This window comes from Sycon ciliatum, chromosome 3 (genome assembly GCF_964019385.1).
Source record: "Sycon ciliatum chromosome 3, ocSycCili1.1, whole genome shotgun sequence".
NCBI classification, from domain to species: Eukaryota; Metazoa; Porifera; class Calcarea; order Leucosolenida; family Sycettidae; genus Sycon; species Sycon ciliatum.
In genome coordinates this window covers 12,506,859-12,530,268 of record NC_088645.1, presented here as the reverse complement: position 1 = coordinate 12,530,268, position 23,410 = coordinate 12,506,859, and the positions used below count along the sequence as shown (strand labels likewise).

Below are 23,410 nucleotides of genomic sequence, written 5' to 3'. Positions count from 1 at the left end.
GAGGTTCGATTGGGAATAAAGGAGGAACGCAGCATCGCAGCCTTTTCGGACCAAAACCAGTGGACTCAGCGTCCAAAAGGCTACAACATATGGGCCAATCGCGGTCGTCCGTGCTTTTATAAGAATGAAATGGCGCTTTTAGAGACATTTTGCATACAAATCCCCATCTAGTAGGGCGCAGTCACCCAGTTTCGGTGGAAGTGCGTGAGTTCGATCGGGATTATAGGAGGATCTGTACGAATGGTACTCAGCCCGCGACCTGACAGTCGAGCTGTCACGGTCGTGTGCTGCTATGCCCAACTCTTCAACGATCCACCATCAACCCTCAGGAAGCTGACAACTTCTACGAACTTCTCAACAATGTTGTATTGAAAACGAAGAACCGTGACGAATTATGGATATTAGGAGATTTGAATGCTAAAGTTGGGAGTTCGAGGCCGGGATCTGTCAGCCCTGTTGGATGCTACTCTAAACACACTATATCAAACTCAAATGGATGCAGACTTGTAGAATTTTGCGAGGACAACCGGCTGGTGCTAACCAACACACTGTTCAAGCACAGGATGCAACATCGCTCAACATGGTTTTCTGATGGTTTAGTGCATGCGGATGGAAAGCCTGTGCGGAATATGATAGATTACGTGATAGTAAAACGTTCCACCATGGCCGCGGTTCTAGATGCAAGATCGTTTGGAGGCTTCACCACGCGCTCTGATCATCACCCTGTTATTGCAGTTCTTGGCATCGCACTTTCTAAAGTCCATCCGACCGTCAAACAACAAGACCCATGTTTCAATCGCTATAACCGTCCAACCGCTGAATCGTCGAAACTGTTCTGCGACCGTCTCAAGGAGAAGTTACCTTCTCTGCTTCCACTCTCCGCAAACATCGACAATGACTCCGTGGATAAGGCGTGGCGTGGATTCGTCTGGGCTACGCATGATGCAGCGCAGGATGCATTCGGGAAAGTGCCCACTGGTTCTGCTCCGAAAGCAAGCACGAACCCTCGCGTTGCATCCTTATCCACTGAACAGAAGAATCTGCACTGCCGCATAAACGCTGAACCTGATCCAGAGCAACGTAAAGCTTTAAAGATTGAAAGATCTGCAAAACTCCACGAGATTCGAAGGATACTACAGAAGGAGGGCGAGCAATATTGGCAACGTAAGGCTGTTGAAGTAGATGCTTTACGCCCTGACCCACGGTCCTACTTCAACGCCATCAACAACTTACGCCAACTACGCTCTGGGAAGAAGGCTGCGCCTGTGCGTCTTGCTGACGCAGACGGCAGAATCATGGCAGACATCTCATGGAATCTTAATGCCTTTAATGAATATTATGAATCGGTATTTTACACTGATGGCCAGCCACTCGACCTCAGGCAGCAATCGAATGAGGAAGATCCATTCACAATTGAAGAAGTACGGTCTGCAATTATCAAGCAGAAGTCTGGTGGTGCTGTCGGTCCTGATGGTATCAGTGCTGATGCTTTGAAGTCAGCTAAAAACCTTTTCGCACCCTGGCTGACGAATTTCTTCAACGCTGTTCAAGCTACAGAGTACTGTCCTGACGACATGCGCTGCGGCCTCATCGTTCCCATCTACAAAGCCGGCAAGCCTCTAGGACATCCAAAAAGCTACCGCCCCGTTATGCTCCTTTCCGTCGTCCGTAAGATCTTGACGTCAATACTCACCCGACGACACACACTCCATGTACAGTCATATGTGGCAGAGAGCCAAGCTGGTTTCCGCCCTGGCAGATCGACCACGGATGGTGTCTTTTACGCCAGGACGATGTGTGAGCGCGCACTACTTGGCGACTGGTCATATTCATCGGCACTATTGGACTTCAGCGGTGCGTTTGACACTGTCATTCGTCAGGTTGCTCTGGAGAGGTTAGCCACTGCTGGCGCACCAACGTCCACCACTGCAGTCCTAGTATCAAACACAACAGCCCGCACGAAGCTTGGTAAACAACTAAGCAAACCATTTCCAACGAACATCGGCGTCGTCCAGGGTGACCCAATGTCACCAATAATGTTTATAACTTACGCCGAAGGTTCCATGCGTAAGATCCGAGAGCAAGCTCTACCCGCGTCAGACCTACCAGCAACTTTCACACAATACGCAGACGACACCACTGCCCATCAGAACGAGCGATCATCTGTGGAAGAAACCGTCCGTGTGTGTGAACCCAATCTGAAGCTGAACGTGGCAAAAACTCAATATTTCACTGTGACCAAGGAAGATGATTCCTGGAAATCAGTGAAGCTGCTGGGGAGTATGCTAGGCACAGCAGAAGACATAGCAGCCAGAGTGTCTGCTGCAAATCGGGCATTTGCAAGCATTCCATGGAAACGCCACAACCTGAATTCCAGGCTGTGTATGTTTTCCTGCCTGATATTGCCTGTCTTGCTGTATAATTGTGCGCTTTGGACCTTATCGCAAACATTAACCGACGTCGTCAATGTATGGCACCGGAAGAAACTACGTACCATCATTGGTATCACGTACCCACAACGAATCTCGAATGCATGCCAGAACCGAGCAGACCCCACTATCGCAAGTCTGCAGGCAACGGAGACTGCTGTGGTTCGGCCATGTAGTGAGGGAAGGCGAAGAATCGTCCTCTTTCCAAGCCCTCCTAATGTCAATCAACACAACAGACATACGACGACCCCGAGGACGACCACGTCTGAGATGGATCGACGTTGTCAAGAAAGACTTTATATTTTATTTATTAAAAGCATGTCCGCGTAGGTGGCGGGGGTGCCACTTTCGCTTATGCCATTCAGGATTGATGTCTGAAGAGTAATACGATACAATGAAATGACAGAAGTGACGTCAACAAAAGCCGTTAGCAACAACACAAATATGACTAATGGAAAACTTCATCCAAAGTATAAAATAAAATAGAATATGCATACAACATGTCTGGTCAGTCCTGTTAGGTGGGGCGGGCTCCACGCCATGCCTGTCGGTCCGCTGCCATTGTGCGGACTGCGTCAACAGTCCGCACAAAGACTTACAATGCATTAATCTGTCGCTTCTGGATGCTGTGCAATCTGCTTCTGATAGAGCTGCTTGGCTCGAAATTGTTAACAGATGCGTTGACCTCATGCAATGAGTGAAATGCGAACTGTCATTATTATTATTATTATTATTATTATTATTATAGGAGGAAGGGAGCATCTCAGCTTCCTTGGACCAAGACCATTCGACTCAGCACCCCGAAGACTACAACTGGTGAACATTTGATTTTAGACTTAACTTCCCCTTTAAGGCGCAGGAGCAGCTCCTCAGTTTTAAAGCGCCCTAATAAGTCACAAGCTGAAACCCTTGCTCTGGCTCACCGACATTGACCAAAAACAAAACAAAAAATATAGATCCTACCAAGTATAGATGCTGAAGCTGGTTTGGCTTGATATGCACGTGTGTATGGGTGAAACGTGCACTGTGACATCACGATGGACTTCCTTATACAGACTATATAGCCTCATGGGGAAGAGCATCATCGAGTAGTGTGTTGCGGATATGCTGCCTGTGTTCATGGCCATACACATGACTTGTATGCTGCACAATCATGTTCCGTTCCCATCGCCTTATATTAATAGGCCCGACTAAGCTAGGGGTCGACGCAAAAGGTTTTTTGTCGTCCCTGAAACGAACATCATTGGGGGGGGGGGGTAGGGGTGCCCTAAATCAACCAACGCTATACACTGTACATGCACATGCATGCGATTTTCGTCGTCGAGCATAGCAAGCTGCGTTTATTTCAGAGGGAGGGGAGGGGGTCCGAGTACCACATAAACAATGTTTGTTTTTGTTCTCGCATCCTTTCTGGACATTTGCCTCCAGAAGCGCTTTATCTGTAATCGTCAGGGAAATCTCGCATAACAACTAAACTATCGTAATCCGACATCATCATTATTCATTTTTCTCATATCTTTCTCATACATATTCATATCGTAGATTTTTCGTTTTGGTAGGAATCGGAGAATCCTCTCTCCGGTGAGAAGGCAGTATTGCCTGTGCCCTGAGCGAATTGAAATAAAAGAATACAACAACAACAACAACAACAACAACAACAATCACCCTCAGGAATAGTCCGCTTACCGTAGCACAAAAACACAAACACCTCGGAATAATCTTTCAGCATGACCTCCGTTGGACGGAGCATGTTGAATACATAGTCAAAAAATCACTCAAGTCTTTCAATATTCTTTTTAGACTAAGGTCTACACTCACCAGTGATTCTTTATCTCGCATCTATCAGACATACATACTACCTATATTCTCATATGCGAGCAATGCTCTCACACCGTTGTCCCACACTTCCCTTGACAGGCTAGAACGATTCCAGCGGAAAGCCGCCAGAATATGTCTCCACCTTCCCCTTTACACACACTTAGAACACTCCCACCTTTTGCATCGCATCAAATGGCCAACATTATTTTCACGCTTTAAAGTTAAACATATACTCTTCGCGCATTCTCTGCGCCACAATTATGCCCCACCACATATACTCTCGCTGCATACTACTAGCAACGTGCAACCTTCGTATAATTTACGTCGCTCTCGTACTTGGCACTTGCCAACTCCGCGGACTGACCGCTGTCTCCATTCTCCCCTGTACAAGGCCCTTCATTACTTTAATTGCCTGCCCACCCAGCTTCGCGAAATCCCTTCTCGTACTCCCTTCAAATCCGAGATATCCCTGCTGTTGCACAACTCTGTATGCTCGTGTAGCGACCACCCCTGCCCGTACACTTAAGTACGCAACTCTGTATGCTCGTGTGGCGACCACCCCTGCCCGTACACTTAAGTAGTCATTAACCCCTAGGCCCTGCCCACCCAATTCTTCCTCACTCTTTCTCCTTTCTTACACTATTATCTCTTATTGGCCACTGGCTATCGTGAGAATAAAGATTTGAAACAACAACAACAACAACAACATTTCTCTTATTGGCCACAGGCCGTCGTGAGAATAAAAGATTTCAAACAACAACAACAACAACAACAACAACAACAACAACAACAACAACAACAACAACAACAACAACAACAACAACAACAACAACAACAATAACAACGACAACAACAACAGGGACGACAACAACAACAAGGACGACAAAAAACCTTTTGCGACGACCCCTGACGTAGCAGGGATTTCAATCATGGGTTTCCGGCCGGAATGCATCGTGTGACTGTGTGGAAGCTGCTCGTCTAAAATTTTAGGATACAGTCAGCTAGTTACGCTCACTGGATTCCGACCTGAAGGTCAAAGCTGGTCCCCTGGGACAGTTCCGATTACATCATTGTATTTGTATTAAAGGGGAAGTTAAGGCAAAAATTAAAATTTCACCAGTTGTAGTCTTCGGGGTGCTGAGTCGAATGGTCTTGGTCCGAGAAAGCTGAGACGCTCCCTTCCTACTTGAATCCCAATCGAACTCGCGCACTTCCACCGAAACTGGGTGACTGCGCCCTACTAGATGGGGATTTGTATGCAAAATGTCACTAAAAGCGCCATTGCGTTCTTATAAAAGCACGGATGACCGCGATTGGCCCATATGTTGTAGTCTTTTGGACGCTGAGTCGACTGGTTTTGGTCCGAAAAGGCTGCGATGCAGCGTTCGCCCCTAATTCCCAATCGAACATGGTTGAACAAACGGTCACGTGCTCCTGCGTACACCAGTCACCTGGTCACCGTGCCTGCAGGGTACAACTTACAGCCTGTTTTGACCTTTTTTGGGTGCAGTCCTGTCACTCGAGTTGAACCTTGGTGTGAAAGTTGTCGCCTGCTGGCGTGGTGACCAGGTGATTTTGGCACCCAGGAGCACGTGACCGCTTCTTCAACCATGTTCGATTGGGAATAAAGGAGGAACGCTGCATCGCAGCCTTTTCGGACCAAAACCAGTCGACTCAGCGTCCAAAAGACTACAACATATGGGCCAATCGCGGTCATCCGTGCTTTTATAAGAACGAAATGGCGCTTTTAGTGACATTTTGCATACAAATCCCCATCTCGTAGGGCGCAGTCACCCAGTTTCGGTGGAAGTGCGCGAGTTCGATTGGGATTCAAGTAGGAAGGGAGCGTCTCAGCTTTCTCGGACCAAGACCATTCGACTCAGCAACCCGAAGACTACAACTGGTGAAATTTTAATTTTTGCCTTAACTTCCCCTTTAATATTTTCCCCATGTTACGTTCAGCCGCATTCGTACCACTTCCAGGACGTCAAGGGCCGCCATGCAAGCTGAGGGCGCCAAATATGCACTTTTGGTCGGTTTTCACCGAGCGCAACTATAGTTAGGTCGTCATCATACTACGTTCGCTGACTCCCATTCACGTCTACGTCTACGGTGTGAAAAATCCAAAACGGGCGGTCGTGTCATCAAACTTGCACCGATCTTGACCCGTATACGCAGTCACGTTTTTGGAGAAATTTGAGAATTGAAACGCACGTACAAGGTCGCCTGGAAAAAAAGACTGAGGGCCATACGCCCGTTCATCCGAAAATTTGTATACTCCCCCACCTCTCCCTACCATGTCTACGTTTGCCGTTTCCTCTGCTCCCGTTTTCACCCCGTATACGGATCATCATGACAACCGACCAAAAACTCCTTACGTGGCCGTAGACGCAGCGCTTTGTTCCGTAGTGTGATGACAGCCTAACCATGATGTTCTGTACAAAGGCATGCCTTATAGAGGATATGCAATACACGTCACATACATGTAGTATGTTTGCCACACAACGCTTCTCTATACATAGGGTTTCTGTACGCATTTTACCCGTAAATGGGCATTTTGCCACTCAGCTAGCTCCCATATATGGCGTATTTGACGTCATTGCATTATGCTCTATACTGACATCCGAACAACAGGTGAGTAGGCTCGCTAAAATGACCCGCAAGTTGACATTTCGCATCCATTGGCTATGCTGGAGTGGGGGCGATTGAAATCCGACCGCAGCTGGGTGCACTTACATTGCAAAAATAAACACTGCACAATTTGTACACTGTCAAATACTGCAATCCTAACCGGTGTGCCCAATTCATTCCTGATAATGGTTATTTCATGACCGAAACGTTGAAATAAAATATTTTTCTGGTGAAAAGCAGTTATTTGAGTGTGAGCCAGTGTTGCTCACAACCAAATTTTTCCCAAATAGAGATTACTAGAATGGGTGCTGCACTCGAGGACGAAAATCAGGGGTCGGAATGCAGTAGCCAACACCGTACTTGTACAATGTGGTAGGCTATAAAACCCTGCAATCGCCACGCAAAGTGGTCATTGGCTACCCCAGCCATGTGTTGCTTGGAATAAAACTAAACTGAACTAAGAAGCCTGCGTAGGAAAAGAGGATTTCCCGGGTAGCGAATGATGTGGTCATACCCATGGTTCTAGCCAGGTCAAACTAGTAGTGGGGCGGGCATGGGATACAGTTACCCTGTATCCCATTTTTCCACTTTCCAATACTGTCTTGCCACGCTAATGCAACGTATGGGTCGAATCCCCGACTTCGCCCCAGACAAATGTGCCTTTATGAACCATCTAGTACCGACTTCCCACTGCATTTTCGTTGAATTGCATGAAAACACGAAAATCGGAAAATGAGTAGGGGGCGGCACTTTTCACAGGGGGCGCGCAAACAGAGTAGGGGGGGGGGGGGGGCTGTGCCCCCTCCTCCCCCCCCCCCTCCCCCCCTTTGGCTAGAACCATGCTTACCCATTGCGCTTACACCCGACTTGTGTTGTGCATGTTGCTGTGTGTGTGTGTGTGTGTGTGTGTGTGTGTGTGTGTGTGTGTGTGTGTGTGTGTGTGTGTGTGTGTGTGTGTGTGTGTGTGTGTGTGTGTGTGTGTGTGTGTGTGTGTGGGTGTGTGTGTGTGTGTGGGTGGGTGTGTGTGTGTGTGTGTGTGTGTGTGTGTGTGTGTATGTGTGTGTGTGTGTGTGTGTGTGTGTGTGTGTGTGTGTGTGTGTGTATGTGTGTTGCTGTGCGTGTTGCTGTGCCTGCAGTCATGATCGGCATTGCCTTTCCCAGAGACCAAGAGGCGGCCAGCTCAAACTTCCGAGTGTGGCAGGGCCTCGGACTGTCGCTCGGCGCCCTCTATAGCCAGCGAATAGGCAAGTGCGTGCCACAGATGCGTATCAAGCTAGGCTACATACTGATGTATTCCGTATTGGCTGCTCTTACATACGCTTTTGTTGAGCTGAGGCAGAGAAGGCGGCACCAGGCGCAGTGTGTCCGTAAGAAGCAAGGCACCACTCTTGAACTGGCTCGCTTGGACAATATGCACACAGACGCCTAACCCTATCTCCAGAGTATATTCAAAATTCTGAAATAGCCCGACCACAATAATACTGAAGTTGGTTGTTCCAACGAGGAACACTTGCTTCTTGCCGAACTTGACACTTGATTGACTCACGACTGCCATCCTGAGCACACGCAGTCTCTCTTCACAATTCACAATATTAATAATAAAATATAATAATAACTTTATTAGGATGACCCAAAGTCTGACCGCCTATCGTGGGGTCCGTCACATTGAATTATGATGGTACAAGAGAGTACAGGTGGGGATGGAGGGGGGGGGGGGGGAGGTGGGGGTCACCCGTGTGGTGGCATGCCACAGAACAACACAGACTAGCATAGCAGGCCCGCCGGAACCGGTCAGGTCATTAGGGGCTATCCGGCACTATCGATAATTTTCAAGAAACGAAAAAGTTTGGGTTAGGACCCTCCCCCACCCACCCCCCCCCCCCCCACCTGAACGAAAAATAGATTGACTTGATAGCAAGATATCAATATTTTTCTAAACGAAACTCTCCTTGACCCACCCATCCACAAACGAAACTTTTTCTCTTCGTGTACAAGTAAAAGATCGATAATTATGGACGGTCCCTTACCGGACCAATATTTTGGCCACCAACACATGTTTCCTCCTGTGGCGGTCATGTGACATGTGTACCCGCTGTCATGTGACATTGTGTACCCGCTATATTATGCACAACGTATAAAAGGCCATGATACTACCGGACCAATCGAAAACTGCTTCCGGCGGTCCTGGATAGCCAGTGGCAGAAAGCAGCGGGGCAGTAGCTCGTCACATTGGATTGCGTGTCACGCATCACATCGCAGAAAATGGTTTCATGACTTGTGTTGGCGTGTTCTCCGGTCACAAATGTGGTTACGAGAGGGGATCTGCAAAACAAAAAAGTGTGCGCGTGCGCGTGCTTGTTTGTATTTTTTAAGAACAGTTTGACTTACATGTACATGTATGTGACATATCGAGATCACAATTGGGTACCAGTGCCCGTTGTTTGTTCGACACTGTTCCACTAACGTTGTCTGGCACTTTGAACTGTCTATAGTGTAGACCAAACTAGTACAGGGCCAGGCACTGCTCACACTGGGCCAGGCACTGCTCACACTGGGCCAGGCACTGCTCACACTCACTGCACTGGGCAGGTCCTGAATGACACAAGACTTACACCATTGCGTGTGACCCCAAGGGCGAAAATTTGGAGATTTCGTTTCTTTTGAATAAAATTTGCAGCGTCAACGGCCTTTGTGTAGTGGTGGTGGCTGATCATAATATTACTACTTGAAGTACAGGGAAACCTGTCTAAGACGACCACTCAAGGGACCTTCAAAATGTGGTCTCTGTCACCAGGTGGTGGTCTCCTTATCCAGGGTTATTTGACTGGAAATAGCATTCCTTGATCCTGGCTTCAGTGGTCTTCTTGGACAGGTGGTCTTCTTGGACAGGTGGTCTTCTTGGACAGGTGGTCTTCTTGGACAGGTGGTCTTCTTGGACAGGTGGTCTTCTTGGCAGGTTTTACTGTATGTGCATAATGACAGCATACTAGTATTCAGCCCACAGCACCCCGTCTGGCCGGTCGGCCTGCCATTCCGTGGGAGTACATACCGTTGTACCAAGAGTGCATACCCCCCCCCCCCCCCCCCCCCAGAGTGTGCAACGCCTGATCCAGTTCTGCATGGGGTTTTGGTCGAGCGTAATCGGATCGTTGCGTCTTACCGTACAGATCTGATTCCGGGCTCATCCTGGTCGCGAGCAAGACATTTTTGGGGTCCTGGCATTGGTAAAACATGGGCCGTATACCGTACTGGCAATATATATGGTCGCAGTGAGGCCATGAAGCGTTACATTGGCACATGTTTACCGCACGCAGGGCGTTACATGCAAAGTCGCACAGGAGCCGTTACACAGGTTTCTTTATTGCCGCAGTCCTTTTTTTGCTATTGCCGCATCATTTTTTTGCTATTGCCGCATCATTTTTTTGCAAACTGCAATGAAAAGATCGCCGCACCCCGCCGGACGTGCGTTACGAACGCAACGAAAATTTGTCGCACAAGCCTGGTCGCGCGTTACGCCGCACCCCCCTGCGTTACGCGGCAACATACATGTATATTGCCAGTACGGTAGTTTGTGTGCTCCAGCACGACTTTTCTTCACCAAACGTGGTGTGGAGTGTAGACTCTACGCATGACACCAGTAGATCCGACTATGCTCGACCAAAACCCTATGCTGAGCTGCATCAGGCGTTGCACACTCGGGGGGGGGGGGGGGGGGGTGCGGGGTGGGGGTATATACTCTTGCTTGTACTGTTTGTACCCATATCAAGACTCGAGTCGAGTCACTGAGTAATGCACTGTAGTCTAGGCGCAGGGATAAAAAGATAGGGAGTAGAAGTTGTAGATCTTGGATCTACGCAAAATTAAAGTTCTGCCTCTGGATTGGGTAGTATCAAGAGTACATAACCCCCCTAATATTATTATGGGCCCTATGCCTAGGCCCTACTCTTCTGTACTCTTGATGACATGTACCGCATCTTCCCGTACCGGTACGCGGTACCGCGGTGGACTGACAATCCCCGCCCCCGCCCCCCCCCCCCCCCCCCCGCGGCCTAGCGCCTCCCATATAAAGCTACGAGACAAACTCGCGGGTGCCGACTTTATACAACTACAGTCTAGTCTACAACTACTAATGTCTTACATTTCATGCACGCTCTGCCACACGCCAAAAATCTGCCCTTGTTCGACTTCACCAGATCAGCAGACCAGGCATTTAGCATGCATGCCCAGGGAGTCGTACAAACCCTTACGCCTACGCTGGCTACGGTCTACAACTCCCTCGACTTCACCCAGGCCAGCAGGGCCATGCACGTCTTTGCAGGGCGAAGGTGCTTCATCATTCATTTTCATGTTCGGAATCAAATTAATTTTTGAAGTTTTGTTTGTCAGAGGATCATCCATGCAGGCTTCACAGACACAGCTGCAAGTAGACGGGCGTGGAGTAGAGTGGGAATGGTGAAGTTCGCGCATAGAGATTTCCCAAGTTGTGTTTGGACATTGTCCTCAGACTAGTGGGTAGAGAGCATGGGGGCAGAATATTCCGAAATTTGTTATGCGGTATGATCGTAGAGTACAGTATCGGTAGTACATGATCGTAGTGTTGTCCAAATTTAAAATTTTTGGAATATTTACTTGACTCGCTACGCTGCCGACGCTTCATCATGGTCAGGGAGCGACGACCCGCTATATTGCGAGATGCAATGCACGGCATTCTGGACCTTGCTCGCGCCAAGTGCTGTTCCGGGCGGCTGCACGATGCGGCGAGGCCACGGAGCGGCAGTGCAGGCTCCGAAGCTGAGGCCGCTGCCGTTGCGGAGCTGAGTGATGACTCCACGGAATCGTCGTGGGATGTCAACAGGAAAACCAAGGACTCTAGGGTGCACGCGCTCAACTGTCTGCTGATGATACTGGGCAGTATGTGCGTGCTGACGGCCATATTCGGCATACAGTCACTGGAGAGCTCGATCAATTCGGTCGGTGGCTTGGGTCAGGGCTGCCTGGGCCTGCTCTACGGACTCGGCATCATCTCGGTGACGTTCCTGGCGCCGGTGCTGCTGCGGCGACTGGGCCCGCCGCGCGTCCTGCGCCTGTGCATGCTGCCGGTGGCGCTGTTCCTGGGCGCTCACTTCGAGGTGCTGCCGGCAGTGTTCCTGTCGGCGTGCACGCTCATGGGAATGTTCATGATGATGTTCATGGCGTCGCTGAGCGTCATCACCACCACGGCGGCCATCGACTACGCCAGCATCTACCGGGTGGCGCGCGCCCCGATGATCGCACGCTTCAGCAGCATGCTGTTCGTCGGCCTGGTGATGTCCTACTTCACCGGCCCGCTGCTCTCCTCGCTCATACTCGAAAATCCCACCAGTTTCCATGGCAACGGCTCGGCTGGGCACGTCCGTCAGTGCACGGACTCCAAAGAAAAGGTATGGACAATGATTTTGGCACTACAAGGGCCCCGTGTCCGTAAATACCGATATTTATTCCCGTAGCTATGCAGAAGACGTTACTTCAGTAACGTCTGGCGCTAGCCAGGGTCCACACAGCTTTAATTTGGTGTTTGTTTGTGTGTTTGTCTCACGCCTGGCGCTATCCCGTATCTGTCCCGTACCGTACCGTATCATCAAACACAGCTAGCTGGCCACATACAGCTGGCCGCAATATTCAAATAGGGCTTTCAAACGCAAGATCATAACGTGAAGCAACTTGGAAGAATGCGAAGTGTATGGGGGAATGCATGTAGGGCGATAGTGCGGGTTCGAATCCCAGGTAATGCCTGAAAAAATAGGAGAATTGAAAAATTTATAACATCCCTTTTCTTTTTTTGCCGTCATCAAGGCGGTAGACGGTATCGTATCACCCTCGACCGTACCTATCCCGTACCTGTCCCGTACCTGTCCCGTACCTATCCCGTTCCGTACCGTACAATCAAAGACGGCTGGCCACAATGCGTATTCAAATAGGGCTTTCAAATACAAGGTCATAACGTGAAGCAACTTGGAAGAATTAGTATGTATGCGAAGTGTATCGGGGGATGCATGCAGGGCGATAGTGTGGGTTCGAATCTCAGGTTATGTCTAAAAACAAAAAGTAGAAACTTATAAGAATTTATAACATCCCTATGTAACTTATAAGAATTTATAACATCCCTATGTTTCTTTTGTCTAGGTCATCAAGGGCAAAAAAGCATAGCGTAGGGCCCTGAGCTTCCAAGCTCTCTCGTTTAGAAACGAAAAGCAGTCGTTTCTCTTCAACCCCCCTCCCCCTCCTTGAGAAACGAACACAATGTCATACAGATGGTACAATAGTATTAATATTTTATTGGCTTTTTTTCTGGACATGCTCACACATACAAAACTGTGCATCGATATTTTTCGAGAAACGAGCAGGCGATCAACCCCCTGCCCCCCCCCCCCCCCCCAAACGACTAGTTTTCGTTTCTAAACAAAAACAATGTATCTATTTATGGATGGCCCCTGAACCGGCGGGGGAAAAGAAGGGTGCGAAACAAAGAGTACCGTTATGTCGCGTATAAAAGCAGGTGCTCACGGCCGTAAACGCCGCGGTTCAAACCATGCTTCTACTCAAGGTATGCTTCTATTCAAGACATGTTTCTACGTCAACATCATCAGTCTGCACTGTGCAGTGCATGCTGCCACGCATGTACGCGCACATGTACTTTGCAAAGAGTGGCTTCTATTCAAATCGTGCTTCTGTGTCACGGCGCGCTTTGCAAAAATCGGCTTCTGTTCGAGTCATGCTTCTATACGGGTCATGCTTTTATACGCGACACTACAGTACTCCCACACGTCCGCGTCCAACAAACATTATGCTACAAACACAAACTCACCGATGTGAAGTCAGATGCCATGTACAGCAGTATGCCACTGTGATTACTGTAAAAGCCATATTTATAACGAAGTGCTTACTCTAACGAGTTAACGAGGAGAAATCTGTCGTTAAAATAGAAACTGTTATACAGAAATCGATACAATACTGTTGCTATTGAGCGTTGAGAATGAGTGAGAATCGTTACCTTTGGTACACGTAAAACAGTCAATTTTAGTAAATCGTTATATATGCGCCACGTTAGAATAATGGCTTTTACAGTACTGGTCTGCATGTGCGGCATGCTGCCTACATTATGTGACTAGGTCCTGCTGTACCTGACTTGCCTGCATCACGCCGGCCCTGGATATGTACTCACTAACTTGTCACAGCCCGACTTGCGTGCCTTTGCCTCTAAAATTATCTTTGGCTCGCTACTAATATCCAATTTCATGTGCTGCTTTACAATTCAGAGAGAATAAGAGAGCCATTCGGCATGTGATTCTGTGTGTGTGTGTGTGTGTGTGTGTGTGTGTGTGTGTGTGTGTGTTCTCCAGATGGTGGTTGCTGACAAAGAGCGCTATGAATTACTCATTGTGTATTCAGTGCTGGTGCTAGTCGCATTCTGTGTATTCTGTCTGGTGGGAAATGCATCGGAAACCAGCATAAAGGTCAGTGCCGTATGTTGAGGTTTTACCCCTGTGCGTTGTGTGTGTGTGTGTCTATCGTGTGTGACGTGTGTGTTCAGGCCCACCGGAACCAGCCTGGTTGGTCAGGTTATTGCCAGACCCAGTTTTTGGCCACAAACACCTTTTAGTAGCGTGACGTACCTGCCGTATCATACAGAACACCTGAAAGGTCGGATGAATCAAAAACTGCTTCCGACGGTCCTGCTGTGTGTGTGTACATGTGAGTGTGTGTGCCTGCGCATGCGTGCCTGTGTGTGTGTACATGGTACCTGGTACCTGGTGTGTGTGTGTGTGGGGGGGGGGGGGGGGGCATGTGTGTGTGTGTGTGCGTGTTACTCGTGTGTGTGTGTGTGTGTGTGTGTGTGTGTGTGTGTGTGTGTGTATGTGTGCGTGTGTGTGCGTGTGTGTGTGTGTGACTGTTTGACGGTGTGTGTGTGTATGGCTTAGAGAGATGGGGAGAGACATTTTGTTGTTGTTGAGCGAAAGTGAGAGAAAGAGTGAACAGACAATCATGCCGCCGCTTGCTACCATATGGTCCAATAGGCATACCTGCAACACTTCAACCTGTCAGCTTGAATTGGCTCTCAATCTTAATTTCTTGTTCTGCACTAACTTTCTTTCTACACATCACGGTTAGCACACTGAACTTCCCCCGTGGAATTACATTCAACTAAATACTGTATTTAAAATCAACAATTTTTGGCCGTTGAAAAACTTTGGTCAATCTCGAAATGAAATTTTGGGGTGTCATCAAACTTTGGCCGATCGGAGGTTTTCAAAGAAGATATCGATCAGTAGTTGTTTGCTCTTACATGCAGCCATGGCTCAATCATGTATCATTTGCCTCTATGAAAACGTTAGCCTGCGATTTACTTTGGCACATTGGTACCAAGTGGCGAAATTAAATCGCCAGCAAACACAAGTTGAGGTGCAAGGTGAAACCCTGCGAGCGAAGGTGCGTGTCTTCATCGACCTCGGCAGCCAAGCGTCCTTCGTGTCATCGGCGCTGGTCCGCGCTGTCCGCCCGCCGAAGGTGGGCTGCCACCGGATGACGGTGCGGTCGTTCGACGGCACGGAAGTCGAGGCTGAGTTCGGGCTGTACCAAATCCGCGTGACTGGGTTGGAGGGCAGGACGCATGTTGTCCGAGCGTACGAGAAGCCGGACCTCGATTTGCGTATCGAGCCAGTTCCCGACGCGTGTGTCCAGCGGTGGCAGAGTCGTGGCGTCACGCTGAGCGACCAGGAGACTGACCAGGTGCCGACCGAGCCGCACTTGCTGGTGGGCGCCGACGCATCGAACAGCCTCCTTACGCAGAAGTGCCAGTTTGAAGGAGAGTTTGTGTGGAAATCGGAGCTGGGATGGGTGTTGTCTGGCCCTGGTCACCAGCTCGAGTCGCCCCCACCCGGGGGCTCGGCGAGTCGGCCCACGATTTCGGTCGGCCTGGTGCAGTCGTCGGCCGTGGAGATGCTGTGGCAGATGGAGGAGCCAGCCTCCAAGTCGGTGCCTTTGCCAGCATTTCCTATCGCACGGAAGGAACAGCACTACGAAGTCGGCCTGCTCTGAAAGTCGGCGGAGCGTCCAGCCGACAACTATGCGCAGGCCATGGCAACGGCCGGCGGGCGCTTTATGACGACGTTCTTCTGTGCAAGTACGGTGAGCTGGGCGCGATCGAGCTTGAGCCGGACCCGTCGACGGCGGGATACTACATGCCGCATCATGCAGTATTCAAGGCCGAATCCACGACGACGAAGACGCGCGTCGTTTTCAATGCGTCCGCGTCACAGGCCGGCTGCGAGTCGTTGAACGCTCTGCTGGGCCCGGGTCCGTCGTTACTACCGAGCTTGGCAGGCTTGCTGATTCGGTTCCGGGAACAGCCGGTCGCCGTGCAAGACGACAAAAGGAAGGCCTTCTTTATGATCGGTATGAAGGAGGCCGACCGGCGCTATCTCCGATTCCTGTGGAGCGATGCGTCAGGCAAGATGCAGGTCTGGCGACTGGCGAGGGTGCCGTTCGGGGTGAATTGTTCACCGTTTCTGCTCACAGCAGTGCTGCGGACGCACCTGGAGTCCCCGCTGGAGCATGCCACGCCGACCGAGGCAGACGTCTTGCGCCGATTGCGCGACAGTCTGTACATCGATGACTGCATTGCCAGCGTGCCAACGAATGACGCGGCACGCCAGTTTAAGAAGATCGGCACCGCGTGCCTGGAGACAGCGGGCATGGATCTGCGGAAGTGGAAGTGCAATGTTCCGCTTGGAGATGACGAGGTACAGTCGAGCGGCAAGGTGCTCGGTCTCTGCTGGAATGACGAAGAGGATTCGCTGCGCATTCCGGTGCCTCCAGACTGTGACGATCCGACGACGAAGCGCCAGCTGCTGCATTGCGTGGCCAGCCTGTACGACCCTCTCGGGTTCGCGTCGCCGTACGTCCTGCAGGGAAAGCTGTTCCTCAAGGAGCTATGGCAGGAGGCCGTCGCGTGGGACGACCAGGTGCCTGCAGGCATGCAGGTGTTGATCCGGCGATGGTGGGGAGAGAGGACAGCTCTGCAGCATCAGCCACTGCCGCGCTACCTCGGCTGCAGCGCCGAAGCAGTGATACATCTGTTTGTCGACGCCTCTGAGAGCGGGTTCGGCTGCTGTATCTACGCCACGTGGCCCAGCGTCAGCGAGCTGATCTTCAGGAAGGCCAAGGTCGCTCCGATGAAGCAGCAGACCCTGGCATGGATGGAGCTGCAGGCAGCATTTGTCGGCAGTCGCTGGCTGCAGTTCGTCGCAGGAGAGGTGCGCCTGCCTATCAAGGAGACGCACGCTTGGTCGGATTCGATGACGATGCTACAGTGGATCGCCGGCCAACCCCATCGCTGGCGAACGTACGTCGCCAACCGGGTCAGCGAAATCCAGGAGGTATCCAACGGCCTCGGAATGGAGTGGCATCACTGTCCAGGCAGCGACAACCCGGCCGACCTGGCAAGTCGTGGTGCGACGCTGAAGGAGCTGCATCAATCGAGCTGGCAGCATGGTCCCGAGTGGTTGCCTGAGAAGGCCGCCTGGCCAATGCGACCAACAGTAGAGTGCACCGAAGAAGAGTCGCAACCAGTGAAGGTGAATGTCGTCACCGCCAGCTTGGAGCCCGAGCAGCTCTGGTGGTCGCGCTTATCGAGGTTGCCACGCTTGCTGGGAGTCGCCAAGCGTCTGCTGAGCTGGCGTTCCCAGAGCCGCCCACCGTTGTCGACTCAAGATCTGGAGAGACGAGCTAGGGCACTCGTGTTCCAGAAGGTGCAGCTGGAGCTCTTCCCGGAGGAAGTCAAACGGCTGTTGGCAGGGCAACCGGTGCTGAAGGAGTCGAAGCTCTTCCAGTACCAGCCGTTCATCGACGACGACGGCGTGATGCGAGTTGGCGTCCGGCTGGCGTCAAGCGACTAGACGTACAGCGCTAAGCACCCGGTCCTGCTCGCTAAACACCACGTCGCCGAGATGTTGTTGCGCCATCTCCACCTGAAGTCGCTACATCAGGGTGTCGAGAGTGTGCTAGCTCTCGCGCGGCAGCAGTATTGGATCATTGGCGATCGACGCGCGTTGCGCAGCGTGAAGAGCAAATGCGTTATCTGTCGTCGGCAGGATGCGCGAGCCGCGGATGAAGTTTCCGCACCGCTACCACGAGACCGCGTGGTGCACCAGCGTCCCTTTGGATTATGCGGAGTGGATTATGCCGGCCCTCTCTTTGTCAAGGATGGCGGCAAGGCATGGATCGCGCTGTTCGTGTGCGGCACCACCCGAGCTGTCCACATCGACCTGGTGCGGAGCTTGGAGAAGAGAGAGTTTCTCCTGGCGTACCGGCGGTTCTGTGCACGGTGGGGAGAGCCGGCCCGCATCCGTTCAGACAACGGCACAACGTTCCGAGCAGCGGCGAAGACGTTGTCGGTGGAGTGGCTGTTCAACCCACCAGCGGCACCGTGGTTCGGCGGGTTTTTCGAGCAAGTTGATTTTTTATCAATCTTTTATACAAAACGAGAAGTTTCGTTCATGAGTGGGTGGGTCGAGGAGAGTTTCGTTATGAAAAATATTGATAGCTAAAACATCAATCCGTTCTAGCTGTCAAGTCAATATATTTGTTCGTTTGGGGGGGGGGGGGGTCATAACTAAACTTTTTCGTTTCGTGAAAATTATCGATAATGCCGGATGGCCCCTCTAAGGCTATGATCGTTTGGTCGGATCCAGATCCAGATCCAAATCTCAGACCCGTCGGATCCTTCAGAATCAACCGATCACTTTTTTTCGGACCTTGGCTATTCCCATGTTGACGATGTAAAAAAATGGCGCTGACAGGTCACCCAAAAGGGCGAAAGTCGTACTGATCGCGCACGTCGTACGAAAAGTCAACAAAAGCCGATTAGTCGTACGACAATGAGTACAAAAATAATTTTTACCCACCATATACGCACAAAGGTCACATTTGGATCCGATGGATCCAGTCAACCCTGCTCCCGGGGCAGGGTTGCTCGGATCCAAATCCGAAGGATCTGGATCCGGATTCGACCAATCAATCACTGCAGATCCAGTGGATCCGACGGATCTGGATCTGGATCCGACCGAACGATCACAGCCATACAGTGTACTCTTCTTCTCCTCAAACTAAGAACGGACTTTGTCTCTTCTCCTTTGTGTGTGCTTTTGCAGGCAAGATTAGCGTCTGCAACTGCTTGGCAGCAGATTACAGCTACTCTTCGTTTGCTTGGTGACTTTGACATGCTGATGTGCATTCCTTGGATCTTCTTTACCGGTATGGCCAAGGAGATGATCACGAACAACTATACACAAGTGAGTCGGCGCGACGTGTTTGTGTGTGTGTGTGTGTGTGTGTGTGTGTGTGAGCGTGTGCGTGTGTGTGTGTGTGTGTGTGTGCGTTAGGGGTGAAACGAATATATCGAACATTCGAATATTCGTTCGTTAGGCCACAGCGAACGAACATTCGTAGTTCTCACGAACATTCGAACTTTGAGGATATGCGTACGGTACGATAAACCCGTAAAAACATGGCAATCAGTCACGATCGTTTCACACGCCGCGCCTGTAGAATGTGTAGCTGCGTGCTTGTGACCAGCTCTGCGCCAGGCGATAGACCTACATGACCCACGCGCCCGCGGTTCACGATCTGACGACATGTAGACAAACATCGGAACAAAGCACAAGTACTCGTACTTTACAAATTTTGCTGCTCGCTCTTCCTTTGACCACTTCGTAGTTTTCTTTTGTTTCGAGTTCGCACTGTTCCCATGTCAGAAACTGTTTTCGGTCGTGCTCCCCGTTCTGTTGTTTGGGATCATTTTACCAAATCCGAGGATGAGAAGTCAGCTGCCTGCAGGATTTCCCGCAGCGTATGGTTAGTATGGCAAAACGGCGAGCAACCTCTATGCGCACCTGAAAACACAACTACGGTAACTTTCAGCATTTTACTGTCGTCTCTGGGAGTGCAGTTATTTCTACGGCATCAACACTGAACAGGAAGCAAGCTGATGACAAACGTTGCTGTGACGCAACGTTCTGGTCCTCAGCAGTAGCAGTATGGCGTTGCTCAGTTGGAGGCCATTGTGCCTCAACTTTTGAAAGCATCATAAAATACGTACTGTAAAGTTAGAAACTTTCGCAAGTGATTACATTTCGCTCCTAGTGTGCGTGCGCGTGTGCTTGTATGTTTTTTTCTCGCTTTGTTATTGGAGTTGAGAAGAGAAATTTTCTACTTATTGTTGTTGAGATACGAGAAATCAAGTTTGTTAGGAGTCGAGTACAGGCTAGATTAACCTTTTGATTTCCTGATGAGACCCCGCTCACCCAAAACGAATTCTGTTTCTTTATTGTCCTGAATATGGCACAAGCGACGTATGCAAACCCGGTTTAATACATCGCGAAGGTGCTAGCAATAACAGTAATATTTCCTGGTGTTGCTGTGTGTGTGTGTGTGTTTCGTGTGTACTTTGTGTGGCAGTTCTTCGTGGCGCCGTGTCTCGGCGTTGGAAACGTTGGATTCAGCATTGCCTCGTTCGGCGCCGCAAACGTCTTGGTCACCGCACTAATGCCGGTCATGCTGAGGCGCGCTGGTCGGCCATTGCTTGCTGCCGTCGCTGCCTCACTGGAGATTGCAGTGCTGATGGTGCTGTTGTACTGGCAACGCTCTCCCAATGCCGCAGTGCTCTATACACTTCCTGCTGTGTGGGGCGCCGCCGACGCTATCTGGAATGTTGAGATGAGCAGTAAGTTAACCTGTATGTTAAGTTCTAGCCTCCGTGTCAGAACTGTAGCCGATCTGTCTGTAACGACCAGTGCTGTAAAAGTACAGAATGTGCCACAGGTTATGGAGGCACAGCGCAGCGCTGTATTGCTTTGGTTGCAACCCTGCTCTCTCTATCTCTCTCCCTCTCCCTCTCTCTCTTTCTTTCTCTCTCTTTCTGTCTCTATGTCTCTCTCTCTCTCTCTCTCTCTCTCTCTCTCTCTCTCTCTCTCTCCGTTTTTTTCTTGTTACTCTAATTTCAGAAATTTTAGGTGCTCAAATGTTTATACCTGAGGGCAAAAGACCGGGTTAGATAAACAGAATATTTAGGTACAGAGAAGCAGTTTCCTATTGGATTATATGTGTGTCAGCGTTTGTGCGGCTATAATATAATTTTAGGTATGAAAGAGATGCATCGAGAAGAAAAGTAGTACACTGAAAATTTGTAAGCACACTACTTGAAACACTGTCTCGCCAGGAAAGGACAGCGGCAGAATTGGAGTGAGACATGCTATATGTATAGTGTCTGATGATCGCCAGATTGTATACTGTCTGGTGATCTCTGAAAAGCGTGAAACTTGAAGTTACGGCTACACAGCCGTTTGCCGCTGTTGTGTGTTTATATTGCTCTGTACGTTTGTGCATTGAGCACTCTGCTTGGAGCTGCCTCAACCGGCCTTGTTTGGGCTATATGTATTCTACAGTGGAGATTGGATCTAACGACACTCCTTTGGGAGAGAACAAAATGTCACTATATTCAATCTGTCACTAAACCCGATCTTCACAAAGGACTTACTAAACGACTTGGGCAACAGAATTGTGTTGCTAAACTCAATCTGTCGTTATATGCAAGTTCGTTATGTCCGATCTCCACTGTAGTAGATATGACTATGTCCACTGTGCCATGCTCCTGCTGTTTTCTCCCCATTCTCTCCTGCATGCAGTTGTTATCGGTGTGGTGTTCCCGAGCCAGCAAGAGGCGGCCTACTCCAACCACCGCGCCTGGCAGGGGTTCGGCTTCGGTGTCAGCGCGCTCTACAGCTCTCGCTTTGACTCGTGCTTTGAACAGCTGCAGCGCAAGTTGTGGTTCCTCGTGGCACTGCTCCTGCTCTCGATGATCATGTACGCCGTGCTGGAGTGGAGGATACGGAAAGCGGACACCGAGGCCAAGCTGGACAGTACCAGCGACACTGAACTAATGCAGCCGGGTGGTGATGGAGATGGAGATACTAGCCAGCATTCTGATGAGAACAGGCTGTCTCCGTAGGTAGCGCTGTCTGCAGTCAATGTTTATTGCAACACACCTTGAACCCTGAAGATGTCCATTGCCGATGCCAGTGATAACGAAGGGACTATCTACTAGCATTTGCAGTACGGAACGTGGCGCTTGAGATCCCGGGACTACGGCAGACCAGAACACACGCATGCGCGCTCGCGCACACACATACGCATACACACGCACACTCGTGCACGCGCATTCACATAGAGTCATCCCTCGTTTCTCTTGCCCACTATAAGCGAGCACTTATTGCGGATTTTCTGCAACTGAAATCTCCCGTTCATGCGCACCACATCACTTCTTTTACACCCACATCCGTCCATGCAGTCAAAACTTGACGACTATTCGCCGATGGTTTTAACAAGCTGTAACTCGGTCAAGCACCTTGCCACATCCAGCAGGATGTCTGCACTCAGATGGTGCCAGATTGTACACAGGACCTCTGTAAACATTCTGTTGCAGCGTGCGTACATGCAGTTAGATGCCAACAGTGTTTTACGTATATGCTCGTATGTTGAAGGTCTTGCACGAGACCTTTTTTTAGTTTATGTTTTAGTCCAGTTGAACTTCTCCTTGATGTCAATATTGCATCAATCCAGTTGAGAGCTCGCCCAGTTTTTTTCACCTTCCGATTTTTTTTAACTTATCAGGTTTTTTCTTCAGAGCTGTCACAAGTTTGAACTATTACTTACTTGATGCCATCTTCTTTTGGGCCATCCATTTCTAATAAGGACCTGCCGCCGTTTTATACTGGTATCTCTATAAATTTTGCAACTTTCCCTCAAAACTAGTGAAGTATCTCAGCTATACATTTTCACAGGGCCCTATTTATTTTCCTATTTATTATTATTCCTATTTTCCCCTTTTTTGCAAATACCTCGCACGTAAGTTATTGAGTACTTCTGAGTACTGTATTCACTGTATTGTTGTCTTTGATTTGGTCGTGTACTATTTATTCAAAGATTTAAAAAAAAGAAATCCCGATGCCGGCCGCTGTGCATGTTTCAACCAGAGAGTCGTAAAATACCTACTCACTATTTTACCACTGCCTGGTTTCAACTCCGCGTAGCTTTCATACGGAGACCAGTCTGTGCGAAGCGCGCTCCATGCCGTGTGGAGAACGGTATGAAAGAATCGCGAAAGGCGAAAGGACAAGCCCAACTTTTTTTTGCGGATTTTCTGTCATAAAAAATAAACGTCACAGGCTGCTCTTCGTAGGTGTCCGCGCCCCAGCGGTCCGGGCAAGCGACCGCACCTCAGTGGGACACTTGCCCGTGGCTTTTGTGCTACAATCTGTGGGAGAGCCTTTCCCGGCGCCCGGCCGTGTAGCAGAAACGATCTAGTAGTACGGTACAGTAAAACTCCCCAAATCTTTTTTTTTTTTGTGGCGGTAAATACACGCCGGATAGTTAAAGATCACGAGTCATACCGGTAATAACAAGAAAGGAAAAGGAAAGAAGAAAAACCCGTACATCCG

General features: G+C 49.9%; 2 protein-coding genes across 2 annotated transcripts in view; both read left to right on the top strand.

Annotated features, from left to right (window-relative positions):
- LOC135811461 (protein unc-93 homolog A-like) overlaps positions 1-8,490 on the top strand; it is a 15,360-nt gene extending 6,870 nt beyond the window's left edge. The window contains exon 5 of the mRNA XM_065324703.1: positions 8,015-8,490. Within this exon, the coding sequence (XP_065180775.1) occupies positions 8,015-8,307 (293 nt within the window). The 3' untranslated portion in view covers positions 8,308-8,490. The remainder of the gene's footprint in view (positions 1-8,014) is intronic.
- Positions 8,491-11,272: 2,782 nt separating this feature from the next.
- Positions 11,273-22,941, top strand: LOC135811460 (protein unc-93 homolog A-like). Its single transcript, XM_065324701.1, has 5 exons — positions 11,273-12,298; positions 14,258-14,371; positions 19,067-19,207; positions 20,373-20,637; positions 21,599-22,941. Exons 1-5 carry the CDS (start codon positions 11,537-11,539, stop codon positions 21,919-21,921), a joined length of 1,605 nt encoding a protein of 534 aa, XP_065180773.1. The 5' UTR covers positions 11,273-11,536; the 3' UTR covers positions 21,922-22,941.
- The last annotated feature ends 469 nt before the right edge of the window (positions 22,942-23,410 follow it).